This window comes from Ctenopharyngodon idella, chromosome 6, assembly GCF_019924925.1.
Source record: "Ctenopharyngodon idella isolate HZGC_01 chromosome 6, HZGC01, whole genome shotgun sequence".
In the NCBI taxonomy this organism is placed as follows: Eukaryota; Metazoa; Chordata; class Actinopteri; order Cypriniformes; family Xenocyprididae; genus Ctenopharyngodon; species Ctenopharyngodon idella.
In genome coordinates, this window is record NC_067225.1 from 10132502 (window position 1) to 10152643 (window position 20142).

The 20142-nt window shown below is 37.2% G+C and overlaps 1 protein-coding gene across 3 annotated transcripts in view; it reads left to right on the top strand.

Annotated features, from left to right (window-relative positions):
* gmppab (GDP-mannose pyrophosphorylase Ab) overlaps positions 1 to 10588 on the top strand; it is a 16920-nt gene extending 6332 nt beyond the window's left edge. The window contains exons 1-13 of one of the 3 annotated variants that reach the window (XR_007930668.1): positions 3692 to 4003; positions 4224 to 4321; positions 4430 to 4533; positions 6508 to 6700; positions 6787 to 6846; positions 6984 to 7114; positions 7226 to 7360; positions 7441 to 7538; positions 7790 to 7836; positions 7907 to 7999; positions 8087 to 8255; positions 9223 to 9536; positions 9962 to 10588. Coding sequence is in view for 1 of the 3 variants with exons in the window: in XM_051897488.1 (XP_051753448.1) it covers positions 3964 to 4003; positions 4224 to 4321; positions 4430 to 4533; positions 6508 to 6700; positions 6787 to 6846; positions 6984 to 7114; positions 7226 to 7360; positions 7441 to 7538; positions 7790 to 7836; positions 7907 to 7999; positions 8087 to 8255; positions 9962 to 10062 (1269 nt within the window). In the remaining 2 variants the exon portion in view is untranslated. Of the gene's footprint in view, positions 1 to 3691; positions 4004 to 4223; positions 4322 to 4429; positions 4534 to 6507; positions 6701 to 6786; positions 6847 to 6983; positions 7115 to 7225; positions 7361 to 7440; positions 7539 to 7789; positions 7837 to 7906; positions 8000 to 8086; positions 8256 to 9222; positions 9537 to 9961 lie in introns of those variants that run through there. The other 2 variants (XR_007930669.1, XM_051897488.1) reach the window with 2 other exon arrangements.
* Positions 10589 to 20142: the final 9554 nt, after the last annotated feature.

Genomic DNA, 20142 nt, shown 5'->3' on the forward strand with positions numbered 1-20142 from the left:
ATGTTGTAACATATACAGTATATTGTTTCAGACTGGTCAAGCTTGCATTTCAGATGCTGTTTTCATCAGTTCAGCATTCATGGCTGTTACAAGTAACATCTAAACTTGCTATTGTATAAGATACCTTAGCTGTATTGTACTGACAATGACATTTTAACCTAAAAAAATGTTATTTTTTGTTTAATTTTAAGTTTAAAATTTTATGTTTTGTATCATTATTGATAGATTAGGCTTTTATGGCCCATATGTTAATATGGAGCTCACACTTGAAAAGGGAAATAACCTAATTTTTATTCAGAGGCCCAAACTGAGCAAAAATATATACAATTTACATATGCATACTCTGTCCCGCTAGCGCTCATCCGCACTCACTCTAATCATGTACACTTGCAGCTTATCAGCACCTGGTTTAGACTTGCATTTAAACCTCACACTTGCTCTCAGTCAACGGCTGGCCTTATTGTAGGATTCTAGGACTCAACTTTCACTCTGCTGCAAAGCAAAATAACTTACCTGTGTGCTTACTTACCTGTTTATCAACGATCTGCTCTCGATGTTCAAGATAAGTGATTATCTTGGGAGAAGTATATTCTTAGTTTACTTGTTATTGGACGATCTGTGTTGGATTTAAAAGTTAAATGCATATGAACTCTGAGTTTGCTCACTCTCTTGAAATATATATCATGCATCTTCGTTAAAGGGGGGGTATCACACACAGTTTCTGCCAATCTCATGTTAATCTTGGGTACCTATAGAGTAGTAGTGCATCCTTCATATCTCCAAAAAGTCTTTAGTTTTATCACATTTATAAAAGATACATATGCTGACTGAGTCTTTCCGAAAAAAGCCGAGCTCCTGGAGGAGTGCCGTGTGAGCGGAGCTAATGAGTGACAAGCACACACAGCTTTTGCGTAGTGATCGTCTGCAAGCTACAATACACCATCGCATTATCCATGGATAACTTTTAAATCACTATAATGAATATAGCGAATAATGAATAATGAATTTATGAATTCACTACATTTGTGTTGTTTACATTATATGCACTTAGGGGCAGTTTTACTCACCACCTGTGGTTCCGACTCATGACCGGGATCATTATCGCTGTGACTGCTCTATCTTTCAGTTTCAAACGATTTGTAAATCCAGGGTAGAACTGGGCCTCATTTATGAAACCATAAGCGCCGATCCTGAGGGCTCGAGCAGCCACTGACAAACACAAGATATTCTCCATTCATTTAACCAATAAAAAAGTGATTGCAACTATCAGTTTCTATGGTTATTTTAATAACAAATGTTGAGAGCGCATCAATGTAATGCGTGAGCACAAATCTCTCAGCTCCACTGAACACTGGGTTCTTTGGGAAGCAAGGCTATCTTTCCCTCACAACCAAAAACACACTTCTTTGGTGACATTGTTGATTTTGTGAAGTCCTGTGACCTGTGTAGCACTGCCGGCAACTTCCAAAGCCGAACGCGCGTTGATGGGCGTGCTCTTGCTCTCTCGCTCTGGTCGACGTGTGCGCGCAAGCTCTTCCGGGAGAAGTGCCCGTACAAGGAATTCCGACCTTTCTGATGTCACACAGGCACATACTCGAAAAAAAGATCCCGAAGTTCTTGAGGATTTGGAAGAGTATTTTTGGCACAGAAATACTCCGTCATACGTCCAACTCGTGTTTTAAAACATTGATCATGTTTAGCATGAGAATCCAACTCTTTAACAGTGTAAATAAGTCAGAATACATGAAATAGCATTATACGCCCCCTTTAATGGATGTTTCCAGGCAGAACTCCTTTTTTATTTGCATGCCTTGGATTTGATGGGTATTTTGGATTTTTTGAAAAACCTATTTTTGCGAACTAGTCCTAGTTTTTTTTGGCCCGATCTGAACCAAACCAGTGCAGCAAGAGTCTGATTGTCAATAATTATCAAAAAAAGTTGAAATTTCAATTCATGGTCTCTAAGGCATGCCAAAGTGGGCGGAGCCACTTTTACTAAAATGGCTATAACTCATGAACAGCATGAGATATTTTCACCAAACTTGGCACACATATGTAAAGCCCGGAACACACCAAGCTGACAGTCAGCCGTTGGGCAGTTTTTGTTCGTCAGTTGACTAAGCTTTCTCAGTGTGTTCTGCACCGTGGGCTGAAGTTGGTCCTGGTCTGCTTTTTTTCGGCCGATTCGACATGTTTAATTGGCGTCAGAGCTCTTTGGTCAGTTGGGCCATCTGATCATTCTGATTGGCTGTTCAGCTACTGCCACCTGCTGGTACGGAAAGGCATTTGCTCTTATGCAGGCGCAGAAAGAACGTACTACTTGGCCGTTGGCTGTCGAGCATCGGTTTGGTGTGTCAGGGCAACTTTGGACCCAGATGCTGCCGATGTGAGCCAACCCCGCAGTCTGCTTTCGTCGCCACTAGTTCTTCGGCGTCGGCTTGGTGTGTTCCTGCCTTAAGAGCTCATTCTGTGGTTGCATGAAAAAGGATGCAGCGACTGGCCACATGGTGGCGCTATAACATTGAAAAAAACTATATATGGCTATAACTATGCAACCCAAAGTCTGACTGACTTGAAAATTGGCATGCAGAGTCTTTGTTCAAGGTGCCAAAACTGCCTTTGAGGACATTTGCTTATTTTGAAAAATGCAGCTGGTGGTGGCCAATGAATTTTGAGCAGATATCAGACAACTTCACATTTTTCATGTGTGTAAAGGATTGTATATCATGCGATTTTTCGCACACACCCACGACATTCATGGTATGGTAAAACTCATTCTGAGCAGCTTTGCCTCTAAGACCGCCACTGTCCATTAAATCGTTTGTTAAATATTGGAGATTATTTCAAAACCCAACTTTAGCAAAATAGTCCTAGGTTTTTGGCTCAACCTTTTTAAAAGCTTTAAAAACCATATACAGTATTTCCAATGGTAAATTGGCTGTAAATAATCTTTTCCATCCATAATCGAGATGATTACAGGCTTACTAATTAAAAAAACATTATACCTTTTTTTACGCATGTACTTAAAGGCCTTAAAGGGCTTGAACCCCGACAATTGCTGCTCGCAGCTATATTTATGAATTATTCTTTTAATGATTTTCTTTAAAAGTATGTATACACTCACTTGTATGTATTCAAGGTCCAATGAAAGTATTTTAGTCATTTCTACATAATTGTTAAACACTGATTTTTAGAGTCATTAGAAAATGGTATAAATGTTACGTGTTGGTGTATATGCACATAAATGTATAAACCCAAAATTATTACAATAAATACAAATAAAAAGATTACATTTCTAAGAACTTGGTTTATTTTGAACTACATTTTTTTTTTTTTTTTTTTAACAAGGTTTCTTCTTTTCATTGTCTCCGACATCTATTCTGCAGGTGCCATCACATAAAAGTTGTAAATAAGACTAGACTGGGGAAAAAAAGAGTCGGTCTGCCATCTTGTGGTAGAAAATTTGACCCATCTGTCCTCATGTGAAATGGGGTAAAAAGAGAAACATTAAGAATGTTTTCTGTTATCTGTCTGTATGAGAATCATGAGGCCGGATTTGTATTCTTTATTTAACTCTGTTTAATGCTTGTTTGACCTAAATATGAAACAACTGGACATAAGTTGACCCATATTTCCTCTAAACAGTATCAACACAAACAGACGACCAGATTGGGCAGTGCAGCAGACACGTCAAAGTGGGCGGGGTTACAGTACACTCACTTCCGCATTACTGTACTGAATAGATTTAATAAAACCGGTCGTGTATGTTGAAGTTTCGGAGTCAGTTTCGCGTTATTAGAAAAACTTGAGTTTTTATCTCGTAAACAAAATTTGTAACCATTTATTTTCATAAAAAGATTTACATGAAGTAACCACATAAAAAGTGGACGTGATATAATCATCGTATTAAATCAGTATTTAACGTTAATCGTCTTGAAGAGTGACCCGCATCATAACTGAAAGATGTTAAAAGCGATTATCCTAATTGGGGGGCCTCAAAAAGGTGAGACTTTAGTTACTCTTTGAACTGTACAAATATTATGAATGAAAGATGAATGACAGGCATATCACATTATGATGACGTGGCGCAAGGACATGTGATAGCGTCCGATATAGGATAACAAAAATCATTTGAAATTGTAATATAAAGGTAGCAAATACTAGGAAATGTGGAGATAAACACTTTATAGAAAACGCATTTCATTAAAATGCCCTGTGTTCAGGTACCAGGTTCCGCCCCCTGTCATTCGAGGTGCCCAAACCTCTGTTCCCTGTGGCAGGAGTTCCCATAATGCAGCATCACATAGAAGCCTGTGCTCAAGTAAGACACTGGTTATCTTTAGATCACATGTAAGGTCTATTGAATTGAACGTTATTCGCAGTAATCAATATCTATTTTGAAAGTCTGCCATGTTTTATTCTCTTACAGGTTCCTGATATGAAAGAGATCATACTAATAGGTTTTTATCAGCCCAATGATGAGCTAAATCGCTTCATTTCTTGTGCTCAGCAGGAGTTTAAAATCCCAATAAGGTAAATACGAGTTATTTTAAATTAAAACAAATCGAAAACTTTTTTTATTGTGTTATATAATATGAATGCTATTGGGTGATTCTATAATTGCAGGTATGTGGCGTCCAAAGTCATTATTTTTTTCTGCTTTTTTCAAGTGTTTATATTTTTAATTATTTTAATAATTTGTTACTCATTGTCATGGATCACAAGATGTTAAAGGTCATAACTTCTGTAAAAAAAAGTGTCTTATATAGTTGAAAATCATGATTTATTTATTTTATTTATAAAAGCCCCAGATAGTAATTTTCCTAATTCTACAACATTAAAGCCTGCAGTATGTAAGTTTTGCCTCTTTGTCGCCATCTCTGTTTGAAACCTGCAATTGCAGTTATTTGCGGAATTATCTTCTTTATGTGGGATGTGCCTCGGCACGGGCTCCTCAGCGCGGATGTGTTTGCTGTCAGTCGCCACATCAGTGTGGATACTGTACTTTGGAATATCCAGTTGTCACTGATGATTGTCATTTGGACTTTTCTGGATTACAATCCGCCATCAGAATGATAAGTTTTTATTGCAGCTGCTGTGAGAAAAGGCTATAAATGATCAGCTACCAGCAGCAGATACCCAGATATTTGATTATTAATTTCACTTTTATTTCTAATGTCTACTAGCTGGGACTCCATCTTTATGTAAACAGACGTGACGTAATGACGCAAAGATGAACAGCTGCATGCTCGATTTTCCCATGGATACCCACCATTAGAAAACATTATTACAAGCTTACTGTTGTGAATAGTTTTGAACATTGGCTGGTTATGTACTTGCACAAATATTGATTTTGGATCATTTTTAACAAAAAAAAGTTACGGACAGCAGCTTTAAATAGTTTAAAAATAACGTTTATCTTATAAAAATTTGTGTCCATAAATCTTGCGTCAACTCTGTCACCGTACCATACTTTGCCTTTAAATTGGTGGAATTATCTTCCACAACTATGTAAGATACAGGAAAAGACGTCACTTTCCCTCACCGATAAGATCTGAAGCACTGAAAGGTATATGTGCTCTCTCTGAGAAAATGTTTTAATCTAAAAAGTTGTCACACCAAGAGTTATTTTGTAAAACATCAAAATTGTTACCACAATATCAAAAGGAAAACAGAACTGATCACCGATCACACAGTGAGTTGTTTAAAAGTCTTTTAATCATGATTTCATTAGTGCCTTGTGCTCTTAGCATTTATGGCTAAAAAGTTAAAAATGGTCAATTCTGTTACCATCAAACTCTGTTTCCAAGGTAGAGTAACAATGTTGACAGTATGTAACAGAATTGATAGTAACAGAGTTGACAAGCAATACTATAAAGAAATCTGTTTTTTCGTTAAAAGTAAAAAAAGAAACAGTTTTTTCACTTACAGTCCCCCTGTAGTCAATAATTTTATTCATTAAAGCTCATCTTTGATCACCAAAATGACACATTTAAACATTTTTTTCCTTGAAAAAAACTTCCTCATGCCTTAAAATAGCTTGAATGTAACTCTACACCCTCGCCTCATTTAATATACGTGGATCTATGTATATGCTAATTAGCCCCGCCCCCACTCGCTCACGCCAGCTCAGAAATCCACTCGTTGACGATCACACGTTGACGTGATTGGTTACAAGGTAGTTTGTGATGTCAGAAAAACCAGCGATTTCAAACCGCGTTTTTGAAACTGTATTTAGATCACTGCAGTTTTAAGAAGAAAATACTCAGCAATGGTGTTGACTTATGAATTTGCACATGGTTTGTCTTATAGCATATTAAAAACACCACATAGACATACATTCATTAAAAAATTGATTTTCACCACAGGGGGACTTTAACTTTTTGAAATGCAAAATGTATCTCCAATTATAGAATCACTCTAACTATATAGATATTTTGTGTTACAGATCTGATTTAAAAACAGTCAAATATATAGGCTTAAACACACTTTTTTATAAATCTGAAGGTACCTGCAGGAGTTTGCCGCCTTGGGTACAGGTGGTGGAATCTATCACTTTCGTGACCAGATCCTGTCTGGTGGTCCAGCTGCATTTTTCCTCATGAATGCTGATGTGTGCTCTGAGTTCCCCTTGCAGGAAATGCTCCGGTTTCACCGTCAACATGGCGAGGATCATTGTGGAGTCTTACTCGGAACTACAGTAGGTTTAACTTCAGTAAATGAGAGAGTGGATAATATGATTTTGGCAATTTAATCCAAAAGTCTTACTCTTGTCTCTCATTGCAGGCCAATAGAACACAATCTCTGAACTACGGCTGCATTGTGGAAAATCATGAGACAAATGAGGTACTGAATGAATAAAGATGTACAAGATTGATTCCTACTAATTCAAATGAGGTGAAGGTCAAACATTCAGTTTAATAAATGCCATTAAGAAAAAGCTTACATTCACAGTATGCTAATTATCACTCATTTTCTTTCAGGTGCTCCATTTTGTGGAGAAACCCAGTACTTTTGTAAGTGACATTATCAACTGTGGTATCTATTTGTTCACACCAGATATATTTGGTCAGATTGGGATGGTTTTCCAGAGGAACCAGCAAGAGAGGATCCAGTGAGTGTCATTGACATTATTCTGCCCCTAAACCACATTGCAGCTTTAACTGGAGAGATTTACATGTCAGTCTGATCAGACTGCACTTAAATTAGTTATTTTTTTCGATAGAGAAGAGCTCACTAATGGCAAGCAGATGCCAGAGGTGATTCAGCTGGAACAGGACATCTTTACAACCCTAGCAGGACAGAAAAAACTCCTTGTCTACAAAACACAGCATTTCTGGAGTCAGATCAAGTCTGCAGGGTAAATCTTTCTTTTGATTGTGTTTTCTTCCCCCTCTTTCTGCCACTGTTCCTTATATGATGTTTTATAATATAATACAGGTCAGCAATATACGCGAGTCGTTTGTACCTCAAGCAGTATCATCAGACACATCCTGAGAGGCTGGCCACAAACCAAGACAAAACTCCCAAAATAATAGGTATGTTGCATGACGTATTGTTTCTATGAACAAGCTTAGCTCTATAAAGCTGTAATTTTATTAAACATAATTTACCTACACTGAAAAAAATGGTGTAGAAACAATTTTCACTCGGATATTGCTAGTCAATTTCACAGTTAATAACAAAGAAACATAATTGAATCAAATGTGAAATTTTGAAGTAGAAAGACTGAAATAATATAGAATTACTTTAATTGTGTAAAGCTACAAAGTTGTTTTTCCACCTTCAGGAGATGTTTATATCCACCCTGCAGCAAACATTGATCCCTCTGCTGTGGTAAGTACATGGATAACAACTTATATAAAGATAATTCTGTATTCTACTCAGTTTGTTTCTCTTTGTTCAGTTGGGTCCTAACGTTTCAATTGGCAAAGGGGTGACAATTGGAGGAGGCGTAAGAGTGAGGGAGTCCATCATTTTACATGGAGCCGTGTTACAGGTATACCGGGTCACGGCTCACATGTGCAACAATGGGAACCAGACATTAGAAATAAAAGTGAAATTAATAATCAAATATCTGTTTCAGGACCACTGTTGTGTGTTAAACAGTATTGTTGGGTGGGACAGTACAGTGGGAAAGTGGGCAAGAGTTGAAGGAACTCCAAGTGACCCCAATCCCAACGATCCTTATGCCAAGATTGACAGCGAGACTCTGTTCAGGGACGGAGGTCTAACCCCATCCATCACCATCCTTGGTATGAAAATCTTGAATCTATTACAAATTCTACTGGCAACATAGATAGATAAGTAATATAACGTAATATAATATAAATGAGCAATATCACATGAGTAGCAGTGCGATATGTATATCAGCACAGCTGTGATTCGGCCGTAGGTAATCGCAGCATGCTGATATACAGCCATATTGCATGGCTATGAGTGTTATATTGCATTTATACAACAGTTCGATGGCACAAATGTGTAAATAAATAAGAAACAACAATGGAGTGTCTTTAAAAATCCTCTTTTGTGCAGAACTTCTTCCTTACGCCATGGATTCAAATCTCAAGTTGACAGTTTAAGAGTTTTTTGAGTCGCTTTATTGTTTTTTATAGCTAGAGTATTATGAGAAAGAGATCGACTAAAAGAGTGTATTACCTGCATCTGATATAACATTCATTCTTCAGGTCAATGTCCATAATATTATATCCATTATAAAAAATCAGTTTGAATGTCTGCTGAGGAAAGCGATATCTTTGTCCTTTTAAAAGTTAAGGGGATTTCCCACAGTGCTAAAACAACTTCCTTGTTCTGACTCACTCATAAAGACGTCATCTAATGGCGTAATAATGTAACTTTCACTGAAGTCCATATCACGATCACTAATGGACCCTCTCTCAATACCAAATACTGCATATTATTTATATAAAAATTTTTTATATTAAACAACATTTAAATGAACAACAATAGCCATCATAAAAGACAAGCAAACAATAAACACAATCAAATAAATAAAAAACACAAGCAAACAATTCAGTAAAATGTACAAAAGTAGTGCAGGATTTAAGTTAAATATAGCCTAAATATAAAGTTATGAAACTTAATTTTCTCCTTAACCCAAATCGTTTTGCTCTGGAACAAGTAATAGATTAATAAGCCCAAAGATTGCCCATTTTATATCCCCCAGATGAATTATACCTCATGTTTAAACACTATCTACAGAAGAGCCAGCGACAAATCCTGGAAAGACTGGCCGAGATGAAGCTGTTCTCTGCGGGTACATGAGCGCTGAACGCTCGCTGGCGGCCTGGAGCTCACATCTGTGAAAGCGTCTAAACAAATTGTAAAACAGGCTCTATGTTTATATGAGTCAAATATTTGACATAACAACAGTAGTATTTTTAAAAATATGGTGGATTTGCTCGACCGCCATGACAGTCACCACAAGCGGATATTGCACGGCTCTCAGCCAATCAGATTCGAGAACCAGAATTTTCAGCATCATTACTCCAGTCTTCAGTGTCACATGATCCTTTGTAAGTCATTCTGATATGCAGTTTTGGTGCTCAAAAAAAATTCTTCTTATTATTAATGTTGAAAAAGCTCAAAAGAACATTATTTATTTTAACAATTTGAATGTCTGTACTGCCACTTTTGATCAATTTAATGCATCCTTGCTGAATAAGTACTAATTCCATTTTTAAAAAAAAATTTTTTTAAATCTTACTGACCTTGAACAGTAATATAATACAATCATGTTGTAACTGAAATTACTGATTATGATCTGAAGAGTGTTTTAAACACATGAATTGGATGTAATGGGAGGTGCAGTCCAGAAGGTGGAGCTGTTCCTTAAGGAATTATAACAATGAATCCTCTTGCTACTGCATTTATGTGGCAACAGTTTTTCCACAACAGAAAGCTTGTCTGACCATCTATATTCTTTATATTTTCCTTTTAGGCTGCAATGTGAATATTCCATCAGAGGTCATCATTCGAAACTCTATCGTCTTGCCTCATAAAGATCTCAACAGGAGCTTCAAAAACCAGATTATTCTGTAGAAGACTTCTTTTGTCTTTCTGAATAAATACAGTACATTGGGTCATGTGGAAAGTATATAGCTTAAAAATTGCACAATGTTTAATGTTCATCGTTTTTTAATGTTTATATATTTGGTAGTTACTGCTCAGAGACAAGGAGTCCATTTGTGTGATCAAATTGTATTGTAGTAATATAGTATGAATAATATGGTTCAACAATGGGATATTTTCCTGATTATTTCAGGACTGGGAATTTTGTATTTAATGGCTCACTCTGTGCTAATGTACCAGCCTTATCCACATACAGTAACATAACACTAGATTTACTTTTTACTTCTTACTTCCTTAATTACAAATCACATATACGTGTATTGCCTTTTCAGCAAAATGACGAGTGAGCAATGAAGTATTTTTCTAGAAACTGACAGATTTGAAGGCACATTGTTTTGGCAAAGGCTGGATATAAGGTTTAGGGGTTTTTTGTAATTATTCCTGTTTTCTGTTACAACCATTTATTAAAATGATCTCAACCACTGAAACATCAGAACATGTCGAGATTTATTATGCCAAAGTGATGAGTCCTCTGTGAGAACAGAATGAGCCTGATGCTTTTATATTTTAGTTTAATAACTGTCTGGACTATTATGTAAACTAAAGTTTACATATATACATACATTACACATCAAATTATTGAGCTATGGAACAGATCAAAACTGATAGGGCCATATGGGTGATCCGACTGACGGGAGGGAAAGAGTAAGAAGAGACTGACACATCTACAGTTACGTGTTTCTTTTCCATTTACATTTTGTTGTTGTTGTTTTCTGTCAGCCAAAGTGAAATGCAGAATAATTTAGGACTTATACAACACATATTTGCCATTTAGTTGTTTTTTATTAAGTTTATTTATTTATGACCAAAGTAGTATGAAAGGTGAGATTGTCTGCACTGACATTTTCAAATAAAGTATTTAAAAACCGTTCATATGTACCAGGTAACAAAAGTAAATTAAATGGCAAATGTCGTCTTAGCACACATTTCACACAAGTGTTTTTTTTTTTCATTAATTTGTGTGCCAGAATGGCATAATTTTGAAGAAACAAAGATAACTGACAGGGTATATCCTATAACATTACCATATTAATAAAGCATTACTACAACATTAACATACATTTACCACAATATCCGCATTGTTTTATATAACATAATATCATCTTTATTGGGTTAGGATGCATCTGCAGAGTATCACTGGGGGAAACTAACACTTTATAATAAGTATACAGTAATAAAGTACTTACAATTCATTTGCAAACTGTTAGTTTATAGTTAATTCATAGTTTAAACATTGTAGTCTCTATTGTTAATATACAAATAATGAGTTCTTCATTAATTGTAACTGTAATTAATATGATTATTGTTTAATTAGCTCATGTAAAGAGTTTGATAATGTTTTTTATGCTTTGTTAACAACTTATAAACAACTTATAACCATATAATAGTTCTCACTTTAGATTAGGTCACTGAAAATCGGAAAAGATCGATAATCAAGTGCTTTAAACCAGCCTTTATTGAACTGCATTAGTATTAATAAGTGTTCCCTAAACACTTGTTTACAAATATTTACAAATACATTAAGCATATTAAAAAAATCATTTACTCACCATCATGTCGTTCCAAACCCGTAAGACTTTAATTCATCTTTGAAACACAAATGAAGATATTTTTAATGAAATCTGAGAGATTTCTGTCCCTTCATTGACAGCCACTTTGATGCCTCAAAAAGTTCATAAAGAGATCGTAAATCTAATCAATTGAGCAGTTTAGTCCACATTTTCTGAAGAGACGCAATCACTTTGTATGATGAACAGACTGAATTTAGGCTTTTATGGTTCTGGAGACATATCATTCTCAAAGGGATTTCTTAATGGAGACCTGACTTACCAGGGGACACAATTGTTTATAACACCTTAAGTAACAATCCCATTCATTTTCTACATTTTGAGAATTGTTTTAACATTAACTTATTAGCCTGTTAAGACAGATCTACCATGAGCTATGAGGTTACTTATCACCGATATATACTTCTCTTAAAGGTGCAAGCGATTTCTGAGAAACACTGTTAAAAGTGGATCGGACCGAGCACCATGACAAGAGAGAGATTTGAAGAAAGACTGTAGAAAGAGAGATGGCTGAGAGACATTACAAAAGAGAAAGAGAAAAGGCCAGAGGAATATTACTGGGAAAAGAAGGGCTATGATCAGGCAAGAGCTTTAGGAATATCAGGCGGGAAGGCCTGAAAACAGACGGTGAGGTTGCGTTGTTTCTGCTCCATATGTGAGTAACATTTTGTTTTGCTGTTTCACAGAACCAAAATATGCTTTTGTTGTAATGTTAGCTCTAGTAACAGGACAGTTTTGAGAGACATTGTTTGTCTGGAGCTGGTGCTCTTGCCTACTGTATGTTCAGTTTTTGTTCTTCCTTGTCATTAGTTCATCATCTTTATTTTTTGTGAAGCATCATTTTGCTTTGCTTCAGCTTGCCTTGCGTGATTCGTGCATTTTGCGGGCAGAGCAATGAAGGGAGGGGTGTGTCTGTTTGGGTTGATTTCAAATATCAACAGTATTTCTCAGAAATCACTTACCGTACCTTTAAAGCTTGGATCAGTCCGCATTATATCATGTTAATTTTTAAAAATCATGTTTAACAGTTCCTAGTGGAAAAACTACACTGGCCTGCAGACAACTATATACCAATCACAAAACTGTGGCAAAAATAAAGACACCAAAGGACCTCTGCAGCACAGCCCTAGGGGGAGCCTTCAAGGTTAGGAAAAAAAACAAAAAAAAACCCCTGTAATGCCGCAGTACACTGTCAAGGAGACATGAGAGGCTTTAATATGCTGAATAAACAGCTTTTGTGAGGAAACCAGCTTATCCTCTTATTGCTTAATGAACTGACATCCTGTCTGCTTATCTTCAGTGTTTTTTCTATTGAATATTAATTTCGGAGTGAGTTATATATGGAGTTTAAAATGTTTATTAGTACTTATAAAGCACATATTAATGCCTTATTCTGCATGACCATATTGTACATCCCATAATCCTACCCAGTTCCAACAACTACCTTATTAACAATTAATAAGCAGTAATTAGGGGTTTATTGAGGCAATAGTTAGTTAATCATGAGAACTGGACCCTAATCTAAAGTGTGACCAAACATTTATTTGAAACAAATAAAATATTTGAAAACTGAATGAAAAAAACTTTATAAAAAAAGTCATTTTTAATGGGTTGGTTCACCCAAAAATGAAAATTCTATCTGTCTAAATGAATAGGCTACATGATGTTAGCTATAACTGCATGATTTGTATTATCTTAGTGTAAGGAACCCCGCATCGGCCCAAAAACGGAATCCGACGGCCTGGGCGAAGGTTAACGCGTGTATGCCTTTTCAGCGCATCTGTGAAGTTCACTTAATTTCACTCGTTTAATCTGACTCCAATTTTAAATGATTATTACTCTTAGGTTTTGTTCCCAATTGGAAATTAATCATTTGTTATGTATTAATTTAGATTTTTGATTATTCTGGGTATCTCATATTTTCAATTATTTGTTCATTACGGACCCATATCACTTAGAAAAGTCACTTCGGCCGGTGAGTGCCTTTCACGATCACAAATTCGCCAGTTCTGATCTTAGTCAGAGGGTGCAGAGTTTACTAATGCATTTGAGTCGAACCGCCACATGCTTGTTCATACAAAAACACAGTTTTCTTAGTCACGATACTGCAACTTGCTAAGCCAGTTGATAGATAAAAATCAAAAATTCCCATGATGTGCTAACATGCTCCTTTCATGGGCCTTTAGTTTGAATCTATCCTGACGCAGATTTGCGGAAATATGGACTCCAATAATCTACTGGTCATAATGATTTCAGAAGAATTCAGAGTAAATCAAATATAACATTTTATTTGTCAAGTAAAAATGTATCATGTCAATTTCATAGTTGGACAATTAGAAGCCAATTCAGAAATAATAAATGCATAACATCCATTGAAATGCACATGCACACAGTGGTGGATTAGTGTTTGAAGACACTTGTCCATCACTGTGTGGGGGTCTCTGGCTACAGAAAATCCCCCCTGACTGCTTTGCACTTTACCTTATATACAGACCAGAACAAAAGGGTTGTAAATATTTATTACACCAACACCTGTTTTGGGGGAGAGGAGTGGGTGTTTCAACACCCAAAAGGAGGACAGAATTCTCCTTAGTTTTCAATCTTCTTCATAATACCAGTGACTGCTGTGAAATTGAGACCATTTTACCAATCGCACTGAGACATTTAAAATGATACCAAACATGAAAGGAATAAACAATAGATACACCAGATACATTATACTTCTTGGAGAACTTTCAGTGACTTGAGTCAAGGGGAAAGGAAGGAGGGTGTGTGTGTGTGTGTGTGTGTGTGTGTGTGTGTGTGTTGGGGGGAGGGCTATTGCATCCTGTAGATGTGTGAGGGCAAGGCGTTGTCCTACGCTATTTCTTTGAGATCTTCTCTCCAGATGAGTTTTATTGCTTTATTGCAGGGTGCTTGATCTCAGTTTTTGTCTTAGCAGGAAAATCAAGTCTTACATTAGAACTGTACAATTCTGATATATGGAGATTACTTGGATACAGTCACCTATGATAACAAATTACTCTAAAATGTAATGCAGACACATGTGTTTTCTGTAAAGCTGTTTTGAAATGATATGTATTGTTAAAAGCGCTATAAAAATAAATGTGAATTGAATTGGCTGCCCACGAACAATGGCTACTTATAATTTGACCAACCATCAAACACTGGAGTTGTAGCTGAGAAGCAATATGTTGTGTTGTCAACATGTTGAGAAGATGCTGTTTTCTGCACTGCAAATCCACTTTGCATGCACTTCCAAAGAATGAGGACGCATGCTGGAATTGATACGGTAAAACCGATGCCATTGTTACTGTTTTTATTACTGTGTATTCAAGTGCTGAGGAAGAGTCTGGAGCTGAAATTCAGATATATGGTTTGATTTCAACACGCGCTCTAAGCGGTAGATGAATCACAACAGACTGAGACCAATCCAAAACAAAATTAGGAGTGTTTAGGGGCACTTTAAGAGTGTATGCACTTTACTTTCCTACCCTATGTCACTTTCATGCATGGTTAAACACAAAAATGTGAGTGTATTTCAAGGGATGAAGGAGGTTCCAGTTCAAAATGTAGAGGATTTCCGTCTTTTTCCACATAATAGCCTCCAAACATATGCAGATGTCATAGATAAATATAGTGGGATTTTCTGCATCTATGGTTTAAAAATATAAAATATGTCCCCCAACTAGGGTCCACCTATAGTGAATCTCGGACATTGCACCACTGGTTGTGCAGTTCATATTATTGACCATTAGTCTGATTTTTTTGAGTAATTCTGCACCAGAATTATGTTCAGTCAGGATGCATGGAAATAACCAAGTATCAGAAGACCAATTCTTTGTGTGAGGCTTGCATTAGCTCTGACAGAAGATTGGATTCTGCAGTTTTTTCATCCTTTAGAATAAACCAGAGAGTACCTTCTACATTTGAAATAATGCTTCTTTGCTATACAGATAATATGTAATTCAGAAAGGTGACAACCTTCTCCTTCCTCCGTAAACATGTTGATTATTCACGGAGTGGAGCGGGTCAGAGGAGGTTTAATGACTCCTTTGTGAATGGATTCTTGCAGCTTTATCTTTACACTGACTCTCCTCAGACACACTACATAATTCCAGTTTGGAAATGGAGTTCTGTGTTCTTATTCAAAGCCTTTTCATGTCAGATTATAAAATATATACATATAATAATAATAGCCTATGTGTGCATGTTTGTTGAGAAAAACTCCATGGAAAAAGAGAGAGTGGCTTTAACAACTCAGAGTTAAGTATGTTACAGAGCCAATGATACCAGGGTGAAACATGTATGTGCAGAGAGTATTGAAAACAATAAACTAATTAAAAACAAATCTATAATTTGACCAGAAGCAGGCACAATTCTAATATCTGAGAATATCATTTTGAAAATTGATAACAACTGATCAAAACTGATAACACTAATTCAACTCTACTATATACGCTACTGGTCAAAAGTTGGGAAACATTACTATTTTTTATGCTTTTGAACGAAGTCTCTTATGCTCATTAAGGCTGCATTTATTTCATAATAAATACAGAAAAAACAATAATATTGTGAAATATTATTACAATTTAAAATTATGGTTTTCTATTTTAATATACTTTAAAATATAATTTATTTCTGTGATGCAAAGCTGAATTTTCAGCATCATTACTCCAGTTGTGACACTTCTATAAAAGAGGAACCATTTTTCAATTAATGTTTTGATAATTATTTATTTGTTTATATTTTTGGTAAACTATGTGTATGTGAACTCTTTTTTTGTGGGGGAATGGGAATGTGTTGGGGGAAGGAAGGACTCTTATTGTAAAAGGCCTCTGGGTAAGGAAGATAGGGGGCAGCCATTTTGAGGGAAGTTGTAGCTCATGGGGTGGCATGCTTGGAAGACAGGCCAAAAAGGGTGCTGGAAAATGGCAGGCTCTCACCTGTGCGAGTGCAATGGACTAAGTTTGATCGGGCACACTGACTGAAGGATTGCCTGATGATTTTTGAGGCCTTTTATCAGTGGACTTTCAACTATTCTCCTTCTGGGATCATTGGAGGATTATTTTTTCCTCTTCAGTGGTTTGCCTTAGGACTCCAGGAATCCCTGAGCAATTAATGTGGGTGAGACTGTTGGTTTTTTTTTGGCTTTTTCTCTCCTACACATTTTACCTTTTTTTGCTGGGATTATCTTGTTTTTTTGGACTGCTTTTTTGGACTGTTTTTTTGGATTGTTCTTTTTGTTCTGAACTCTGGTATTTGGTTCTATGGGATTTTATAGGTCTCATTCAAGGAACCTTTTGACTCATGGACTTAATTCATTTCATTTTTTGAGTTATGAGGGTTGTATGTGTTCTGAATGATGTTTGTTAATACATGCTTTGATCAGTGAGAGTCTTGCTTTATTAAATGGAGAACATTAAGGTATACAGACCAATACTAACCTAATAGAACCCCGTGGTAACAGTGAGACTTAAAGAAAGAAAAGTTTAATTTGTTACAGATGGTGGCCCGTACGGGGAGCTCAGGTGAATTGAATTGATATCCAACTGTTTTTTTTTTCTGATTTATTATTTACTATTTTGTTCAAATAGTGTTTTATTTTACAATGGAAACTGTTCATTCTAATTTAGAAGCAGAGGTAATGCCAATAGATAATGTGGGTGTAGCAGAGTCCCTTCCTTTCAATCCTGCTCCACCTGGAAATATATATAGAAATCCAGAATCCATAGTGGAGATAAGTTCACTGCTAGGTGAAATGTATATTGACAGCCAAGCAGAAGAAAGTGATGAGGAGGCGCAACCCATTGTGAATCCCATAGGGAATGAGATGGGAAGAATAGATTCTGAAATATCAATCCTCTCTCAATCTGTCCAAGAATTACGTGTTGAAATTAACACATTAAAAGATGGTCTTCGAACATCCAGTGAGAGTGCAGTAAACCGTGAAGCTGTATTCAGAGATGCTGTAAATCAACGCTTTGATGACATTGAAATTTTCATGCAAAGATCTTTGGCTAAGTTAGAGAAAGGTGTTATAGATTGTCTTCAAAGAAGGGATGAACAGTGGCGAAAGGAAGTTGACCGTATCAGGAAAACCAGTACTCCCATGACACGTTTTTCTTTTGGGGCTGCTACCTCAGATAGTGAGAAGATGCATTCAACGATGCCCACGGCTTCCTATCCTAAACCCCCAATCAATTTAGAGTTCCCTAGTTTTGGAGAAACCAGAGAAACCAGTGATGTAGTGGAATTTGTGGAGCGGTGTGAAAATTTTCTAACACTCCGACATATGTCAGACACAGAACTTGTAGCCACCCTAAATGCTGTTCTCTCTGGACCAGCCAGGAGCTGGTGGCTGGCAGAAAGAAACAAGATCCATAACTGGGATGAGTTTAAAAAAGCTTTCTTGGGAGCATTCCTTCCCACTGACTATCTCACTGAGGTAGAGGAACAACTTAAAGCTATGATACAAGGTCCTGAACAATGTATTAGAGACTTTGCCTATGATTATAGGGCATTATGCTTAAAGTGGAAGGCTGATCTTCCTGAAGAAGAAGTGGTTAGAAGAATCCTAAATAATTGCAATCCATCTTTGGCAGGGAGCCTAAGAGGTGCTGTGCATACAGTGGAGCAATTAGTCAAGGTTGGATCACTGGTGGAAAGAGACTTCAATTCCAAAAGAGATTACTGGGCTAAGGTAAACCAAATTAAATCCAATGAAAAAGGGAAGAAAAATCCAACAGCCCGTCATGTTAATACCTCCAAACCCCTGTCTGGACCAACTCAACATCTTGCACTAGTGCAGTCGACCACTCCTCCATTGCTTCGAGTGGTTTTGGGAGTTTGTGGTAAGCAGGTGGAGGCTATTTTAGATACTGGATCCACGTTTACCTTGATGCAGTACCAGCTGTGGGAGGCATTGGCTGGACCAGGTGAACCCATGAGACATTTTAATAGGACCTTTGTGTTGGCTGATGGGAAGACACAGACCTCAGAAGGCAGAGTCCCCATTACCTACGAGTGGCATGGGATGATGTGGACAGTTGACACTTATGTGATGGCTAACAAACAACTTGCATTTCCCCTTATATTAGGCTTGGATTTCTTGGGACAAACGGGAGTGCGATTACATGTGGGGGAGCAAAATTATGAATTGTGTATCAATGGACGGAGGGCTGTGTTTCCATTTCTCTGCCAGCCACTTGGGGGACCATTATGGAGCAAGCAGGAAGAGCAAGTTATTAATGTGTATATGGCTTTGCCCCTAGAGTCTGGAATGCCTGAGCCATTAAATTCTGTGGAATCACCATTAAAGGATGATCTAATACAGTGTTATCCGAAGGTAGTAAAACAACTATTGCATGCATGGCCTTCTGTCTGTTCGGACAAGGTGGGAAGGACAAACCTGACCACCCACCAGATTCTAACCACAGATGACCTCCCAGTAAGATGTAAAGCCTATCGAGTCTCACTGTTAAAGAAGGAAATCATTCGAAAAGAGATCCACAAGATGATCCAAGATGGTATCATTGAGCCCTCACAATCTCCTTGGGCTTCCCCGGTGGTACTGGTGCCTAAACCTGATCAAAGCCTACGGTTTTGTGTTGACTATAGGCGTTTAAATGCCAAAACCCCTCAAGATGCTTATCCGATGCCCATCATCCATGATATTTTAGAATCTATGCATGGAGCACAATATTTCAGCACTCTTGATTTGAAATCAGGGTACTGGCAAGTGGAAATGGAGAAGAGTAGCCGGGAAAAGACTGCTTTCATCACCCCCTTTGGCCTATATCATTTTTTGACTATGCCTTTTGGGCTGAAAAATGCAGGCGCTACTTTCCAGAGGCTCATGGAGAGAGTGTTGGGGGAGTTGAGAGGCAGCATCTGTTTTGTGTATATTGATGATATCATTGTATACTCTCCATCTAAACAGCAGCATCTTCAAGATCTTGAAGCGGTATTTGGTAGACTCCATAGGGCCAATTTGACCCTGAACTTGAAGAAATGCCACTTTCTCAAGACTGAGCTAAGATTCTTGGGCCATGTAGTCTCAGGAAAAGGGGTGGAAGTGGATCCAGAGAAGACAGCTGCTATTACTAACTATCCCGTTCCACATGATCTTCCTTCTTTGCAGAGGTTTTTGGGCCTTATAGGATGGTACCACAAATTCATTCCACATTTTGCTGAGCTTGCTGCCCCTTTGTATCATTTGCAGCGGAAAAATGTTGTGTGGGTATGGACCAAAGAGTGCCAGCAGAGCGTAGAGAGGTTGAAAGCAGCTCTGCGACAAGCCCCTGTGTTGACCCAACCAGATCTGTGTCATTCCTTTCAAGTACAAACCGATGCTAGTGCTACTGGACTGGGAGCGGTACTTACACAGAAGATTGGTGAGGAAGAATTGGTTATCGCTTAT